Genomic DNA, 17,515 nt, shown 5'->3' with positions numbered 1-17,515 from the left:
TCCTTTTTTGTCCTTGCATGCATTATTATTATTATTATTATTATTATTATTTTATTTTATTTTTTAAATTTTTATTTTTTTATGTCTCCATTCTGTTAATAATACATGAATGTCCTCTTTCCCTCCCCTTCCCTCTCCCCCCCTCTCCTCCCCTGTAGCAATTATTGAACCCACCACCACTAGTGCTGTCTCAAGCCCAGGTCAGTATATGTCACCATGCTGTACACCAAATCAGCAACGTGAGCCGCTGCCTCATACTAACCTGAGCTGAAAACCGCTCCTCCATCTCGATTTATTTCAGTTGGCTGGCTGGAGTGCCTGCTGGGTGTACAGCTTCACTGTATGTCTTTTATACTCTATATTTGCATTTATTCTTTTTTTAATCTTTTGTTTTGGGGATTTTTATTTTTTGGTAATTGTTTTTTTTTTTTTTGGCTTCTTCAGTCTGGCTACATTATTCTTCTTGCAGCCTGTGCCATCACACTACCCCGCCCCCTTTTTTCTGCCATTACAACCCCGCCTCCCTCACCAGCACCCCCACTTGGATCAAATAGCGTCATCAAGTGGCTGCTCCATATTCCGTTGGGTCTGATGCTTTTCATAATGCTGATGGCTTCTTTCTCTCTTTCTCTCAACAACACTCTCCTGCTCCCCGCCACTCGCTAAATGTAGTATACATGAAAGGCAGTACACCGTCGGTGGTGAAGGGCCTGTGGTTGGTTTGTTGTTTGCAAGATGGAATCTCTGCTGCGCTTGTAGTTTTCTTCCCCCCATTCCAAAAGGAGAAAAAGGGAAAACTACCTCCCCCCCCTTTCTGTCTCTCTCGTAATATTCCTCAATCATTTCCCCCTACTTTCTCTCTCTGTTCTTTCCTCTTTAAAACAGTCCTCTGGCGCCGTGCCACCCTCTTTAACCTGATCTCCTCCTAGTGCTGTTGTCAGTGCTACACTGTCGACGTCGCCCTTATTTCCCCCTCCTCACTGCATTCTGCTGCTTCCACATTCCAGCCCAGAATAATCCCCTCTGCCTGGCCGTCTCTTCTCCCTCTCTAATGGTTTTAAGCAAGTCGCAGAATGTAATCTCTCATGGTGGTTACATTATTTATATATTTTTTTTTTTGCTTAATTGTGCTCATGTGCACAGAAGCACACTGGCACTAAAAGCTTTCTCTGACACAGATGCGCATTGTAGACGCTGAAATGAAAACATTCTGAAATATTCCGATGTGCCCAAATGCACCTGCACTTACAGTACATACTGTACTGTAATCACACGCGAGGATTCGTATTGCACGATTTATCTCCTAGGCAGTTCTCGTGACTTTTCACCCGGCTCTGTGGAAAGATGACATTCTCTACCTGTCTGTCTGAGCCAAATATAATTATCCATGGAGATTCTGTCAGATAACAAGTTAAAATAAGCTCAGCAGCAACAAACGGTCCTGGCATGGCCCTGAACTCTCATTTGATGTAATGCTAGCAGAACAAATGACAATTTCATGGTCCAAAGGAACACCGGTGGTTTCAATCGTGGAGATAAACTCTCTCAGTGAGCCACTGTTTTTGCTTTGTTCCAAGTTGTATTTGAAGTTAATTTCTCAATGCTGCCTTCACTAACTGGCTTGGTAAAGGGAATTATTTTAGATCCCAAACATTGTATAATTAAGTTTCATAATTATTATTTTTTTACCAAGTTATTATCTGCTTTTATTTCCCCTATGAATGGGTTTGGGGAGATGTGGTCCCAAAATAAGAATGAAATTTCTTGTCTGTAAGGTAAAAGAATCCGAAGATCTGAAATGGGGGGAAATAAATAAATAAATCTCAGGCCCCACAGCACTTGGCAGTGTATGTTTCAGTCCATTGATCAAGGGCAAATGACAAAAACAAAATCAAATTACAAAGAGAAAACATTGTTAATAGGAAACATCCGTCACTGTGCTTTTATTTCTAACCTTGCTGGGCCAGTACTACTCTAATAAAAGTCGTCTCCAATGGGCCAAAAAAGCTATTGTGTAGGTTAATTAAATCCTATTTTTATGGTAGATGTTAGATTGTTTGACTCAGCACTTGTATAATCTGATATCCCACAGACACAGCTGTACACAAGCTTAGTTTCCCACCCAACAGGAAAACTTATGAAATATTTCTAAGCAAGATTTGGGATGTGAAATGACACCATTAGTCGCAAAAAGCTGCAGTTCCTTTAGCGCTGCTAAATAACAGCATGGACCTCTACGTGAATGATGCTCCATCCCTGATAAACATTGGAGCTCACATCTGCAAAACTAAATATATCATGGCTGAAATTCATAGAAGCAGGATTCACTTGGCTTAGTTGCCTTGTGTTCAGGAAAGCTGGTCAGTAACCCATTCATGGTTTATCCAGTGAGGACTGTCATACTGCGATGGGTCACTACTTGGTCTTCAGTATGATGTACTACAAAAGATCAAACAATCAAATGTCATGCCTGATGTTTTTGAGACAATAATTGTATCTTAAAAGCCTCAACCTTTTACATAATTGATTATACACCACAGTATACACAGTCTAAAACAAGGCAGCACGGTGGTACAGTGGTCAGCACTGTTTCCTCATAGCAAGAAGGTCCTGAGTTCAATGCCACCATTCTGCTGCTTCTGTGTGGAGTTTGCATGTTCTCCCTGTGTTTGTGCAGGTAGGTTCTCTCTGACTACTCCAGCTTCCTCCCAAAGACATAATAGGGGATAAGTTAATTGGAAACTCTACATTGTCCATAAGTATGAAGGCGAGCGTGAATGGTTGTCTGTGCCTATGTTAGCAACAGACTGCCGACATGTCCAGGGCGTACCCTGCGACCCTGAAGAAGGATAAGCGAATGGATGGATTTCTAAAACATCATGTTAATTAACTGAATGTTTTTAGAAGGACATTCAAATCTTTGGATGTTGACAGACAGATTTCCAAGATGCTATGTTTCTGCATTTATAATTCTATGTATTATGTGCATGGTAAGGCAAGTTTATTTATATAGCACAACAAGGTGATTCAAAGTGCTTTACAGAGACATTAAAAAACAAAAACAAATCAAAGCATGATTTAAAATTGATTAAAAAAAGTAGATAAAATCAGTAGTTAAAATGTAAGTTTTGAAATTTAAGCTTAAAAGTGTGGATTTTGTGTTTTATTCAAATGCAGCTGAGAACAGGTGAGTCTTCAACCTGGATTTAAATAAACTGAGTGTTTCAGCTGATCTGAGGCTTTCTGGGAGTTTGTTCCAGATATAAGGAGCATAAAAGCTGAATGCAGCTTCTCCGTGTCTGGTTCTGACTCTGGGAACTGATAAAAGACCGGATCCAGATGACCTGAGGGATCTGGAAGGTTCATACTGGGTCAGGAGGTCACTGATGTATTTTGGTCCTAAACCATTCAGAGCTTTATAGACCAGCATCAGAACTTTAAAGTCTATCCTCTGACGGACAGGCAGCCAGTGTAAGGACCTCAGAGCTGGACTGATGTGGTCCACTTTTTGGTCTTAGTGAGGACTCGAGCAGCAGAGTTCTGAATGAGCTGTAGATGTCTGACTGATTTTTTAGGTAGACCTGTAAAGATGCTGTTACAGTAATCAAGCCTACTAAAGATGAATGCATGGACTGTAAGGTACAAGGACTGGACTGAAAATGAATGAAAAAGCAGCCAAAGTCCAAATAAAAACCTTCAGAAAGCCCAGAGAACTATTGTTTAAGACTACTGTGAAAAGGTCTGCATCCTCAAGACAGTACTGTATAATATGAAGATGCTACTGACTCACTACAAAAGCACATAACTGGGACTTTGTTTGGGTATATGATCAAACTGAACAGTTGGTGAGTGATAGGAGCAGATTGTAACACGATTCCTTTGGTAAATGTAACTAGTATTCTAACGTCTACACAGCTGTGTGAGCTGTAAGGCCTAGTATAACTGTACAGTTGTTGTTTACCACCACAAAAGCATCTTTGACCTTTGACTATTGAATTGCACCCATGGAGATCAATACAAATCATTTCATACTTTTATCTTATTTTTTCTTTACCTGTTTTATTATGTCATACAGATACATTCACATTTATCAGGTAACCACACGCACAAAGGGAAGCCATCTGTCTCTGCCTCTTGAGATGATGTTTTATGTACCGCACCGTGAAAGTTTATGCTGTGCAAAATGGTAATATACTATTTGGTGACAATCAAGGCCTTAAGCTTATTTTATCTTTAGCATATGGATCTGCATGCATTTACCCAAACAAAGCACTGCTCCAATTCTCTAAAGCAGCTGGCTTGGTGCCACCCTATCCTCCCAATGAAATGTAGATCTGAGATAAGAGTGTTTGCTCCCACAGGTTTTCACTACTGTTTATTCGGATCACTTGACTCTAAGAAAACAGTGTTCTTAACACTGTACTGAGCCGCATATCATGTCTTCATGAGGCAAGATGCACAACTGCTGCTGGTTCGAGGAGTACTGCATGCATTATACATAACCGAGGTACCTCACTCTAATTCCCAGGTGCCATGTTAACTTCCAAATAAACAAATTCAGGCGTGAGTGTAGCTAAGTGAACATGATTCACATACTGTTTGACTTTCTCTTTTATCCTCTTATTGGGGCCTAATTTTTCATGGTACATAATTTCCTTTTTTCTTGTTATCTGGTATAATTAAAACGAATTACAGAAAGAGGTAATGCCGATGCTTTCGCGTTTCTGGCATGTGAATCATTTATTTGACCGTCCTCCATTCCAGCATCAAGCTTTAGGAGATAGGGAGAGTGCTTTAATGAGTCTATGAAGGTTTATGTGTCTTGGAAGATAGTGGAGTAGGCTGTTAAAGTTTTCTGGGATTTATTCCCTGAAAATTTCTTGTATCTTTGCAGAACAAAGACTCAGATGAGGGTTCCTTTATAAAGATGTTTTCAAATTGGAAGTTTCAGCGGCTTAATGAAGACCATTTTCTGATTGATTTAGAGCAGGGCTAGGTCATATATCTTGCTTTATTCAAGGTCCAGAGCACAACATCAAAGAGATAATCTACCTCATTAAGTATTCTTCCAAAGTCCTCTAAAATACAAAAGTCACTCACTCAGCTCCCTGAGGTTCAGGGAGTTGTGTTAATCAAATTATTATAGTAAGCCTGTAAAGCTTCTCTAATGAAAGGATAGCTGGCTAATTTATGTCTGAAATTGGGGTAATGTCTTCTTTGGAAGATTACTTTAAACAAGGTTGAATGTGCTTTTGCTCTTTGAGTTTCCTATTTCATCTGATGCTGACGCAAGCAAGACTCTAAGGAAGATTTTGTTTATGTTACACTCTACAAATACACAACTTGGCATTTTTCTCTTAAGTTCTAAATTAATATTTTCTCTTGTCCATCACTTTGTAAATATTAGACTAACTCTAACTGAAGAAGCCCTTAAGCACATCCAGCCTGTCTTTGAATCTATATATAGTACTTCTTTGGTGATTTTGTCAGCGTATGACTTTTACTAACTTAAGCGTAAAAAATGGTGCGCATTTGGTTTAGTACCTTATTTTTTATACAAATATTTGCCCTTAGGGGAGGCAAAAAGAATTACAAAGTAAAATTGTATGTGCAGATTTAGTTTCCCTTCTGAGATGGAGTATTAGTTGCTATCAGCTGTAGGCTGTATAACAAAGGCAGTAGGTTTTTTGTTTTTGTACATGCACAGGTTAACTGTGTATCACAGTTTTTCCCCCTGAATATACTACCGGGCTGCCCTGCTCCTTTGCCCTGCAGCAGTGCATACTAAATTCTCGCAATATATTCTGAAACATATGCTCCAGCATATGCTCGATGCCCACACGGACGACTAGAATGCTGATCATTGCATCATAACCTCAGTACTAGACCATCCTAAAAGTACTGGGATACCTAGGAAACAAAAGTTATGTATTCAAATGAGTCATAAAAGAAAAATTTGAAACAAAGTTGCAGATTTCTTTCACCTCAGCACACAATAATAGGTTTCTGATGCCACAATATGCCTTTAATTTCCACTAGGATTATTTCTGACGGCATGCAGGAGAACACTGATACTTAGAGATTGATATTGGATTTCTTGAATGTCATTGGACAAGTTGAATAGATCTGCCTGTCCTTTGTTTAGTCCCAGACAAAGTCAATCACACTAATCATTCATTACACATCATCGGTTAGATAACACGGTCTTCATCTGCTCTACGGCGCCTCTCAAACTAAACCAGGTTTACTTTCCATATGTTGTATTTTTAGCAGTGAAGCAATGTGACACTGTAAGCCGGTTGAAAAGAATCAGGTAACTGATATAAAAAAGGCCTTTTTCCTCCTTCCCTTGGCATTAAATCCAGAGACTGCAGAGACTCTACCACCTCCCTGCTTCTGCAAACCTCAAAGCTCCATAAATCAACCACAGACAAAGTTCCTGAACTTGCACTCAGATAAAACCCATACTGAGATGCTGTGTGTTTTTTTCCTGTTGCTCAGAGGTAGGTATTGTAAACTTTATGGATAAAGTCCTCATCCTGAGGTGAACTACGCCGGATTGCTCAGTACGTGAAACTGCTGTTCTAACAAATAGCACACATGCACACAGTTCAATTACACGTCTGTAGTCAGACGTAGGAGCCAGAAGTGCTGAAGTTCAGTTGTGTCAAGTGACAATTAAAATATAGTCACCAGTTTGACTGCTGTCTACTTGGGTTTGTGAGTCATACCAAGCTAATGACTGCATTAATACATTGCACTTATGAAATATTCAGCAGGATGGAGTATCTCCCACTGTTAAACCTACATTGGAGTGTGCTATGAGTGTGACTGGTAGTGTAAATCCTAGAGCACTGGGCTTGTTGAGACCACATTTTAGTGTGTTAAACCTTTACAGTAAACAGCCCTGCCTCTACTTTACCCAGCATGCCTGGTGTCAGACACACTGAGCTACCCACAGATAATCCTTTTTGGCAGCGCATTTTCTGCTAGCCTTATCAGTTGTGTGGTGGCGAGATCAGGAACCGTGCTCTGCTCCTGCAACGCACTGCCACCCCCAACTCCTGTCCCGTACAGTTTGTTTTGAGGTGTTGACCTTCAATTTTACTGACCTCTGGAAGGGCCTGATAAGCAGATGGCATGTCATCTATCACGCTTGACCCCCCGATCCCGGAACAATGTAAATAGATCGGGAGTTTTGTCCTGCGAAACTGGAAGCCTGTGAGCTTCCTCGCTCAGAAACCTGTTGTTTCAGTAAACATTTTAAAAACACGTGAGATAGGCTCGACAAATAAAACCTCCATCTCCTCCTCTGATAAAACAGAAATTCTATAATGTCTAATGAAAAGAAAACAGGGACTCAAAAGCCACCAGTGAGTGCATGTAAACACTAAATTATACAGGATATATCCAGCGCTGAGGAAGGCTGAGTTTATAACTCTTCTCGGCTTTATTGCATTATCTTCTGAAATGTCAAAGTGTGCTAGGGTTGCCAGAGTTTATCCATTTGATCAACAGTTCCCTTGCCTTCTGACAACACATGCATTACCATAGTGTAGTGTAGTGTAGTGTAGAGCATATGTTTTCAGGAAATGAAAGCCATTACTTTGATATTATAATAGCACACGATGCGATTGCCTTGTGATCTTCTGTTTTCTCTCTGTAATTTCCTAAATGAGTATTAATCAGGGGAAGTGTTATTTTTTGTTGTTTGGCTGATTGGTACTCCGTTGTTTGTGTGATATTAGTCATTACAGGCTAGGTTTTGTTTTGCTGTGGCTGCCTGGGCTTTTTATTACTGTGCCCTAAAACACATTCTGAGTGCTAATGCTGATTAGTTAAATGTGGGAGATACCGACAATGAAATTGATTTTGTGTTTTACTGTGCTGAGAAGTGTGCTCTAAAACAAAGTGATGGCTCTTTCTCCTTGTTTGCTTTTGGTTAACTGATTATGAAACACTTAAGACATGCTTCAAAAAAAGAAACCTTTTATAATCTGAGGAAAAACAATTATTAATATTGATCGCACACCGTTTGTTACAAATTAAACACAGGGCAATTCTTGGATGGACAGACGAGTCCACACTGGTGAAGGGACACCTCATACATCTATTGGGAACCTTCAATGCCAGTGGAGTAAATGTGGCGTGTATGTCATTTGCTTTAATTAATTCTAACCCCAACATTTTCCTAAAATTAAGCAATTAAGCAACCATGTTGACATAATAGCATTACACAGTTGTTGCAGATTTGTCCGCTGCACATCCGTAATTCGACTCTGTGAGTTTGGAGGCTGCTTGAGTGCAGTGAACTCATGTTTTAAACTTTGTTGCATGACATGTTATCCTGCTGGAAGCAGCTATCTAAAGATGTTACACTGTTGTCATAAAGAGATGCAACAATACTTGGGTAGGCTGTGATGTTTAAACACACTTCAGTTGTACTAAGGTGCTCAAAGTGTGCCAAGAAAATAAATACCCCCCATTGTTACAGCATTGGTAGCAGGCAGGGTGGATCCATGCTTTCATGTTGTTGTTTTTAAGCCTATTACTGAATGTTGCAGCAGTAACTGAGACTCACCAGACTGGGCTTTTTCCAATTTTCTGTTACTTTTGGTTAGCCTGCACGGATTATAGCATCCATTTCCTTTTTTTTAGCTGAGAGAAGCGGCACTCGGTGTGGTCTTTTGCTACCGAAGCCCATCTACTTCAAGGTTTGACATGTTTTGTATTCAGAGATCATCTTCTGCATACCTTGGTTGTGTCGAGTGGTTATTTGTGCTACTTTCCTATTATCTCTGGCCATTCTCTTCTGGCCTATGATATCAACGAGGCATTTTCAGCCAGTGAACTGTTGCTCATTGGATATTTTTCCTCGTTATACCCTCTCTGTAAACCCCAGAGATGGTTGTGTGGGAAAATCCAAGCAGATCAGCATTTTTTGATACACCAGCTCGTATGGCACCAACAACCCTGCCAAAGTCACTGTTCTAATGCTCAGTTTGAACGTAAGCAGGCTGTCTTGACCATGTCCACATGACTAAATGCATTAAGTAGCCCAACCAGGGTCCCCTATGGTAAGTAAGGTCCACCGTGCGAATATGAGTGAGAGACATAGTCAAATGATTTATATATAATATATATGAGAAAATGCACTGCAAAGGCAATTATGCAATCATACAAATAATCGTACAGTCTAAGCTAGAGTTCTGCAATCACGCACGTGTACTAAATTTAAACTCTTTAAATTTGGAGACGTCTCAGAGGGAGCCTGTTTTAGCAGTAATGCAATATTTTTCTGACTCTAGGCTCTCAGACAGCATTGCCAAAACATTTTCAGCTCACACAAAGGGCTTTTTACCTCTCCTCTTCCCTATCTTAACTACATAAACAGATTATTATCCATATTTCATGGACCTTAACCTTCACCATTCCCCTCTGCCCCCTGCAAAGACTCATTTTCAGGCTTGCCTTTCACCTATTTGTCAGTCTCTGATTTAAATGGCCGTGCTGCCCTCCCCTTCTGTCAGCAGATTATTTTACTTATCCCACATTTCTCTCACCGAGTCTCTCTGTCCCTGCCTCTCTTTCACACAGCGTTGTTCCCTTGCTCCCACATGCACCGCTTTTCTCTCTGCCTCTGATTATCTCTCCCATTTTGCATCTCCTCAGGAGTGCCGGCCATTAAATGCAAACCTGGTCATGCTGTCAGTCCCACACACACGGAGAAGAAACACAGCGGCGCTCACTTAAACAACTGTCTCGAGAAGAGCGAGAAAACTATTTTACAGACTTCTCCCTGTATTCATCTTTCATGGATATTTCTCTGTATTTGCAATGATAATATTGGAGGTGGATATTAAAACTGAGACCTGTCAGAGCCTTTTCCCAGTTTTTAAGTTGTGCCAAAGAATCTTCTTTCTTTCATGTGTTTCTTCCCATCTCGTATTTGAGTTCTTGTTGGAGGCAGTGCTTTTATCCCTGTCGCTGTCACTTATATTTTTTTTTCTGGTATAACTTTTCAGAGTTTGCAGATCACCAAATCTCACACATCTCTACGCTGTACCCAGAAGATCAAAGCACATTATGCATTGTAGCGCTTTCAGGTCCGCGACATCCTTCCCAGTTTTTGATGTTGTATTTACAAAACCTCCATTCCTGCTCTTGAGTAAAAAGTTCTGCAAATAAGCAGAAAGGACCACAAAGGGAAGCTGCTGTTAAAGGGACGTTGAAAATGGGGTTTTTTGTCAATTTAAATCTCTTTCCAACTTTAATTGGCACTCTCACCGCTGCAGTGGGGGTGATTAATAAGACAATTCAGTTGGAAAGATGAGTTTTGGCGCTCCCAACAACAGACAGGACCGTGCCGTTGCTGTGTGAGAGCTGGAGCAGAAAATGGATAGTCATTTCCTTTTATGACCACAAAAGGCTGCTGTAGAGATTCAGTCTTGGTCTATAATTGAGACACCAGGGTATATTCTCTTTCTGGACAGACTCTAATGGTTAGTGCATTAAGGAGGATGATTGAAGAAAGCCACACACTTACAGTAGAGGCCGCGGTAAATCAGAAAAGATGGCTTTCTGGCCAATTTGTAGATTGCAGTGGGTTCACACTGTGCAGTGCTTTAGGTCTTCCCTCTCTCTCATCTTTGGTGAGTGCACTCTTCAGCAGAGTTAAATGGGCATAATTTTGAGGTACAGGAGAGAACACTTTTAGTAGTAATGGAGAGAAAGCTTTGGACATGTTGTCATTGCCCTTGGAAATATAGCAAATGCGCTCTTCAGGCTCGCTCACTTCTCAGGAGGCTCTTCGCTGCATCACGCTCACTTTTGGGGTTCTTGAGGAACGAGTTGAGGAAGTAGCTTTGCTTAAGAGATCCGCAGACCTGCGGGCTCACGCTGCATACTCCTGCTAATCCAATAAAGCCTCATGCAGATGTCATTCCTAAACTCTGGGTGTTTGAGCAGTTGTCTTTGTCCTGTAGTTTATTCTCACAGAATCTAAAACACAGGCATTTAAATTTAACCCTGATCACTTACCGCTGTTCCTGCTCAATTAAGCGTGCTGCTGTGCTCACCAGTGCATGCTGTGTTGTCTGCAATGTTGCATTTCACTGTGTTATAACAGCTCTGCTTTGGCATCTCTGGGATTTTAATGATGACCCTAAACAGGCACTTACCGAAGTGGCTTATTGAAGCAAATCAGAGCCAATGGAACACTGCATCCCCATCCGCAGGCACTGATACTGTCACATTAAAATTAGCCATTGCTTTTTAAGAGTCTGAGATGAAAACACGAGACACTATGAGAGATTACTCAAGAATATGTTTCCATGTCTGTATTATTTTGCAGATATATAAATGTTAAACCTTTGACCACGACGGTGAGGCGATAAGGTGGCTCTAATATGCTGGAGGCGCATTTTGCTGGTGCGATTTAGCTTTACTTGTCCCCAGAGAGGGAAGGGTCACTTTAAATCAATACAAAGTTAGTCTAATTAAATGGCTTAGGTATGAAAATGATTTAAAATCATGCATTTTCCACTCCACCACTTCAGTTCCAGAGACTTATTGAATCGGTACCAAGGGGCACTGAAGCTGTCTAGCAGCACAAGGTGGCTCAACACCTTGCTAAGACACTTGATGTCAGCTCTCCCTTTAATTTGTCACCCGTCCGTGTGTGACAGCTGTCTTCTGCAAGATTACAGGTCATGTGATCGTGCCAGGGTGGTTTTGTCTTCGTTGCCAACTGCCCCGATAAACCTCAGGAACTCTGCCCACCCATGACATGTCTTCTTCCCCTGTATTTAAATTCTAGAGAGACTGGTGCCTATATGTCACTCCATGATAAGTGCTAGGAATTACACAGTTCCTCGCTTGCCCAATTTAAACAACCCCTGCTGACATTGGCAGAGGAAGAAGCCTGAGGAGTAAAGATACTGTGCCCACTGCTTCTAAAAGAAAACCTATGCTCAACCCTTGCATCCAAAATTTTCAAAGAAATCATTATTTGAAGACTGGCTTCAGTTGTATAAATCAAACATAGAGGCATAATGATATGGAGATGCGTTTTAGCTGCTGTTCTGTTGTTGTTAGGTCTGATGCTGAATAATTTTCTCCCCTGTTTAATTCAGCAAGCAGATTAGTGATGCAGGGAAATGTTCCTGCTGTTCTTTAGTTGCATTTCTCCACAATAAATTAGCCATATTTTGTTAATTTGTGTATATTGATATTGTGCATTATGCATTTAACAAAGGCTAATCTATATTATTAACTACTTGCTGTTTCGAGGGAGGCTGTATGATGGTTCAAATGACATAAAGTTGTTAATTACCAGATATTTAGCAATGTGGACTTCTCCACAATAATCTCCACAATCTTCTTCAAATATCCACATATAAACCAAACATTCATATGTGGTCATTTTATCTTTTAAACAGTCTCTCAGTGGAGTTATCAGATAGTTACATTGTTGCTATTCTTACCTATGATGCCAGCCTTAATCTTAATCAGTTTCAGTTTTATTTATAAAGCTCCAAGTCACAGTAACAGTTGCCTCACGGGACTTTGTACTGTAAGATAAAGACCCTACAACAATACAGAGAAACCCCCAAGAATCAGATGACCCCTTATGAGCAAGAACCTGGTGAAAGTGGGAAGGAAAAACTCCCTCTTGACAGGAAGAAACCTCCAGCAGAACCAGTCTAAGGGAGGGGTAGCCATCTGGCGCAACCGGTCGGGGATGAGAGGAGGGAAACACAACACCTTATAATGTTCACATATAAAGTGTTCATCAAAGTGGTTTTAACGGGAACTGCAGTTTTGGCATGAAATGGTGGGTAAACAGGTCTTTACCATCATCAGGCTTTGCGATGACAATAATGAAAGCGCTTTGCTGTAAAAAGAGTTTCCTCTATTTACCTGCTATTTCACAGCAAAATAGCTGATGTAAAATTGGTCATTTAATACTCCTGTTGTGTTGACTTGCAAATGCTATGGCTGGCTCCTAGCAAAGTGTTACACACCCAAATGTAACTGAGTTTATTCATATGCATACACATGATGCATACTTTTGATAAGGGAAGCTATGAAAGTGTCCAGTCAGTTTGATATCACCCTGGCCCCTCGAGCTTTTTTCTCATCCATGCACTGCGTTGCACCTTGGTACAGGAGGAAAAGGAGGAAATCCTTAAGAAACCTTCCTGTGGGTGTAACAGATTTGTTCGGGGCTCACCTGAGTTCAGCTCAGCTTTGTTCTCTGCTCACTTTGTAAATTGAACTCTAAGTCCTACTACAACACTTGCATGAAAATGCTTGTCAGCCATCAGAGATGTGACTGTACTGGCTACTGATTTGCATTTCATATAGCTTTGACTGAGACAGAACTCAACCCCTGTTAATCACAGCAGCCCGGAGACAAACAGATCTAAATGTACTTGGTTTCTACTTTGTATGCATGATCATACAGGAGGAAATGTAACAGGAGGCTTCACTAGTGCTGTTCTTCAGTAGGGCTTTGCACACCTTGCTTCCTTTTCCACAGTGAACGATTTCTAAATGAATCCCGGTGACTTTCTGCACTTGTTTCACCTTCAACGACACGGTGTTATCGATTATGTGGACCCATACTGGGTGTCCTTATGACAGAGCAAAGAGTTTAGTCCATAGTCCTCTCAAATCACACTCCAGACACCTTTCCCTCATCTTTTCTTTAATTTGTTTTTTGTCAAGTTTGATGTCTTCAGTGTTGCCCCTCTGCCCTCTCAGGATTAACTGCTGTGGAGTGGTTTGGTTTTTTTTTTGTTTTGTTTTTTGCTCTTTCAGACAATTATCTCTGAGAGGCCTGGACAAAGAGTCCCTCTCTTCATGACAATTTCACCTACCTTTAAACCAACCCACACTGCCCATCACCCATTAAATAGCACTTACTCTTGTCTATTTGAAAACACACTAAATCACACACAGAGGCAACCCTAAAGCTCTTTTCCATTTCTGTCTTTTATGTTATTGAAACTGTCTGGACCCTCTCCTAAGTTCATCAAGCCCACGCGCGTCGTTTCAATTGCTGTCGTGAGCCTCTGGAAAATTCTCTCAGTCATCCCATCCACAAATGACAGTATCTATACTGAAGCGCCCATTAAAAGCGGAGCATTTGCATCGCCTCTCCGTCAGTTACCCCCTCCTCGATAGTCTTTAAATTCTTTTCATTGACAAACCACACCTTGAAGACCTTGGAGGTTTTTAAACGCGGTTAGAAAAGGTCATGACATTCAGAAATGGCATCCTCTTTGGGGAAATGGCTTGGATGTCTGACCGTTAAATAAGGTTAGTTCTATCGGCTCGATTTCTAAGCAGCTTGGCATCTTCTGCATCGCTAAAAAGTGGTCATTTCTCTGCCAGTACTGAAGGCTTTCTGCACAACTTGGAGTGGTTTCACTCTGTGTTATGGCTAATAAAGCAGAACAGCCCCCACACACATATGGAGACACATAGTATATAAGCACGTATATGCTGAGTATGCTCCCACTTGGTTGTGGTGGTGAGTGTAGGGATGGATGCATTAGCGCTGGATGGCTGGGGGGGTTGTTTCTGACAATTAATGATATACACGCTTTTGTTCACACACACACGCACACACACACAGACAAATCAAACCCCCTGCATACACAACTTTTTTTGCATCCCGCACAGCTCATTGCTATCTCAGTTCCCCACTCTCCTGCGCTCAGTTCTTCTTCCCATGAAACAGAGGAATTGAAATGCAAGAGCTTAAGGGTAAAGCCTCGAAGGACGCAAACAGAAACCATTAACCCTTTACTTTTCCTTTGGCCTTGAAACTGATGAGTTATTCAGGGTTTTTGACAAGGATCCACCCTCTTCCCATCGACTAATAATGAAGAAAGGTCGATGAACGTGCTGCTGAGAGATGCCTTTGGCAAAATAATCTCAGGACTCAATGCACCAAGGGTCGTAACGGCCTCTGAAGTGATAAACGGTCCTTTATTATCCAAGTACCCCGTATAACGTGCTTGAAACAATCAATGGGCTGAGCTACTCACGAGTCTGAGTCCTGTCACCGCTGACACTGTTAATTAGCACCAAAGAATCTCAGGCGCTTTTGTCTGAGCACATTTAAAAGGAGACGGGAGGATTAGACCATTTTGCTTAACATTTGTTATTCCTAATGCCATCTAGCATGTGGAGATCTCAGTGATGGTGGGTGGCTCCCCGTGGGCCGCCACAGATCCGTATCCCAACATGAAACAGCAGAAAATGACTGGAAGGAAGCCCGTATGCCTCTCACCAGCACAGGGAGGAATATTAGCACAGAATGAGACGAATATTGCCTTCTCCTAGAGTTGTCCATTTGCATATCACTAGTGACACTAGTGTGTCTTTTGATTGTTTGTTGGCATTTGGATGATTGATGTGTGTTTTGATATCTGGCAAACCCTTTCTTTGCTACACACCTTAATTTATTCTGCACCACAGTAGAGACGAGACAAAGTGATAGACGACGCGAGAATTTCATTCTGTTCTTTTCAAGTATATCCTAAGGATCAGTGCTGCAGGCATATATTAAACCGAGTCTGATATCTGACACCCTGTTTGTCAAAATATACAGATTTGATAAACTAACAGTAACTAGAAAAGAGTGTTATGCAACACAGTTATTTGTAGAGCCCTGGTTGCTGGCAGTAGGTCATATTCTGTGAGTAACGTCCTACAGGACTCCGTTAGAAGTGTTCTCTCTTTGTTATTGTGGAACCGCCACCCTGAAACACTAATATTTATTCATAGCACGACAGTCAATCATATCTTTGCACTTTATTCACAAGCTTCACAGAAAGAAATAGAAAATATAATTCAACATCTTAAAAAAGTAATATTCAAACTTTTTGTGCAAGAACTATAAAAAGTTGAAATTATAAAGTAAAAAAAAATAACGAAGTTTGGATTTTAAATTTGGATCTGAAGAATTAAAATAGCAGCTACATATGTCATTAATCTGTCAGATGTCATTAAGGAACAGATAGGTGTCAGATTTAACTTGCTATAAGAGATAACTATATTAAACAATGACATCTTTTATTCTGTGCAACAACATACACTCACCAGCTACTCGCAAAAGCTGGGTAGGACCTCGTTTGGCTTCGTTCCTTTGAGACTTTGCCCTGCCCACCCACCACGCCCTTTTTTTGTACATCCATAATGGAATGGATCCATTCCACCACATCCCAAACATGCTTAATTGTATTAAGATCTGGTGGCTGTAAAGGCCATTTGAGTACAGTGAGCTTACTGTCATCTAAGTCATGTTTCATCATCAGTTTGAGATGGATTGAGTTTTGTGGCGTGGTGTGCTATCCTGCTGGAAGCATGGGTACACTGTGGTTATAAAGGGATGGACTTGGTCAGTGACAATACTCAGGTAGGTTGTGACATTTAAACAACATCGGCTGTACTAAAGGGACAAAAGTGTGCAAGAAAATATCCCCACACCATTACATCCCCACCAGCAGCCTGAACCGTTGAGCCAGGATGGATCTGTGCTTTCATGTTGTTTACACCAGATTCTGACCCTACCATCCAAATGCTGCAGCAGAAATCGAGACCCATTATTCCAGGCAACATTTTTCCAATTTTCTGTTGTCTAATTTTAGTGTGCGAATTGTAGCCGCAGTTTCCTGTTTGTAGCTGAGAGGAGTAGCACTCAATGTGGTCTTTTGTCGTTATAGCACTTCTACTTCAAGATTGGACATGTTGAACATTCAAAGATGATCTTCTGCACACCTTGGTTGTATAAAGTGGTTATTTGAGTTATTTTTGCCTTTCTATCAGCTCGAAGCAGTCTGGCCATTCTCCTCTGACCTCTGACATCAACAAAGTGTTTTCACCCAGCAAACTGCAGCTCACTGGATATTTGCTCCCTTTTGGACCATTCTCTGTAAACCCTAGAGATGGCTGTGTGGAAGAAGCCCAGTAGGTCAGCAGTTTCTGAACTACACAGACAAGCTGGGGCTTGTACAAGCAACCGTGCCACATTCAAAGTCACTTAAATCCCTTTTCTTTCCCACTCTGATGCACGCTTTGAACTTCAGCAGGTCATTTTGACCATGTCTGCACACCTAAAAGCATATTTGTGTTATAAAGTTGGTGAACAGACGTGTTTTTCTTTTTTGGATAAATACCTCTCAGCCTAAATGTTACCCTTATAGTGACTGTGTGGACACATATGGACAGGTCAAACACAAGGCAGTTCTAAATAAAGAGTTTTTACTACAGATTGATTTCTGGTACACAGCAAACAGTCCAAAAAATCTGGCAGAGACATTTTTAACATTTACAAAAACACAAGAAACAATTGTTGATTACCACTAGGAAAACATGAGGGAAATGGCTGGAACGCTAGACATAAAAGTCAGCACAGGGGAAAAGTAACACAGAGACTACAAACACAAGAAGAATAAGATGATAATTAGGTAATCACACAGGTGGGAAAAGGGCCCAGGAA

General features: G+C 41.0%; 1 protein-coding gene across 1 annotated transcript in view; it reads left to right on the top strand.

The window, feature by feature from the left end:
- Positions 1–17,515, top strand: part of negr1 (neuronal growth regulator 1) — a 174,476-nt gene that overhangs the window by 144,458 nt on the left and 12,503 nt on the right. Inside the window, exon 7 of the mRNA XM_085371989.1 lies at positions 159–200. Coding sequence (XP_085228115.1) covers positions 159–200 — 42 coding nt within the window. The remainder of the gene's footprint in view (positions 1–158; positions 201–17,515) is intronic.

Source organism: Diplotaxodon limnothrissa, linkage group LG15 (assembly GCF_057381915.1).
Source record: "Diplotaxodon limnothrissa isolate DT_005_m linkage group LG15, D_limnothrissa_male_GT1.1, whole genome shotgun sequence".
Lineage (NCBI taxonomy): Eukaryota > Metazoa > Chordata > Actinopteri > Cichliformes > Cichlidae > Diplotaxodon > Diplotaxodon limnothrissa.
The sequence above is the reverse complement of the archived record's forward strand: the minus strand, read 5'-3'. Positions and strand labels throughout refer to the sequence as shown.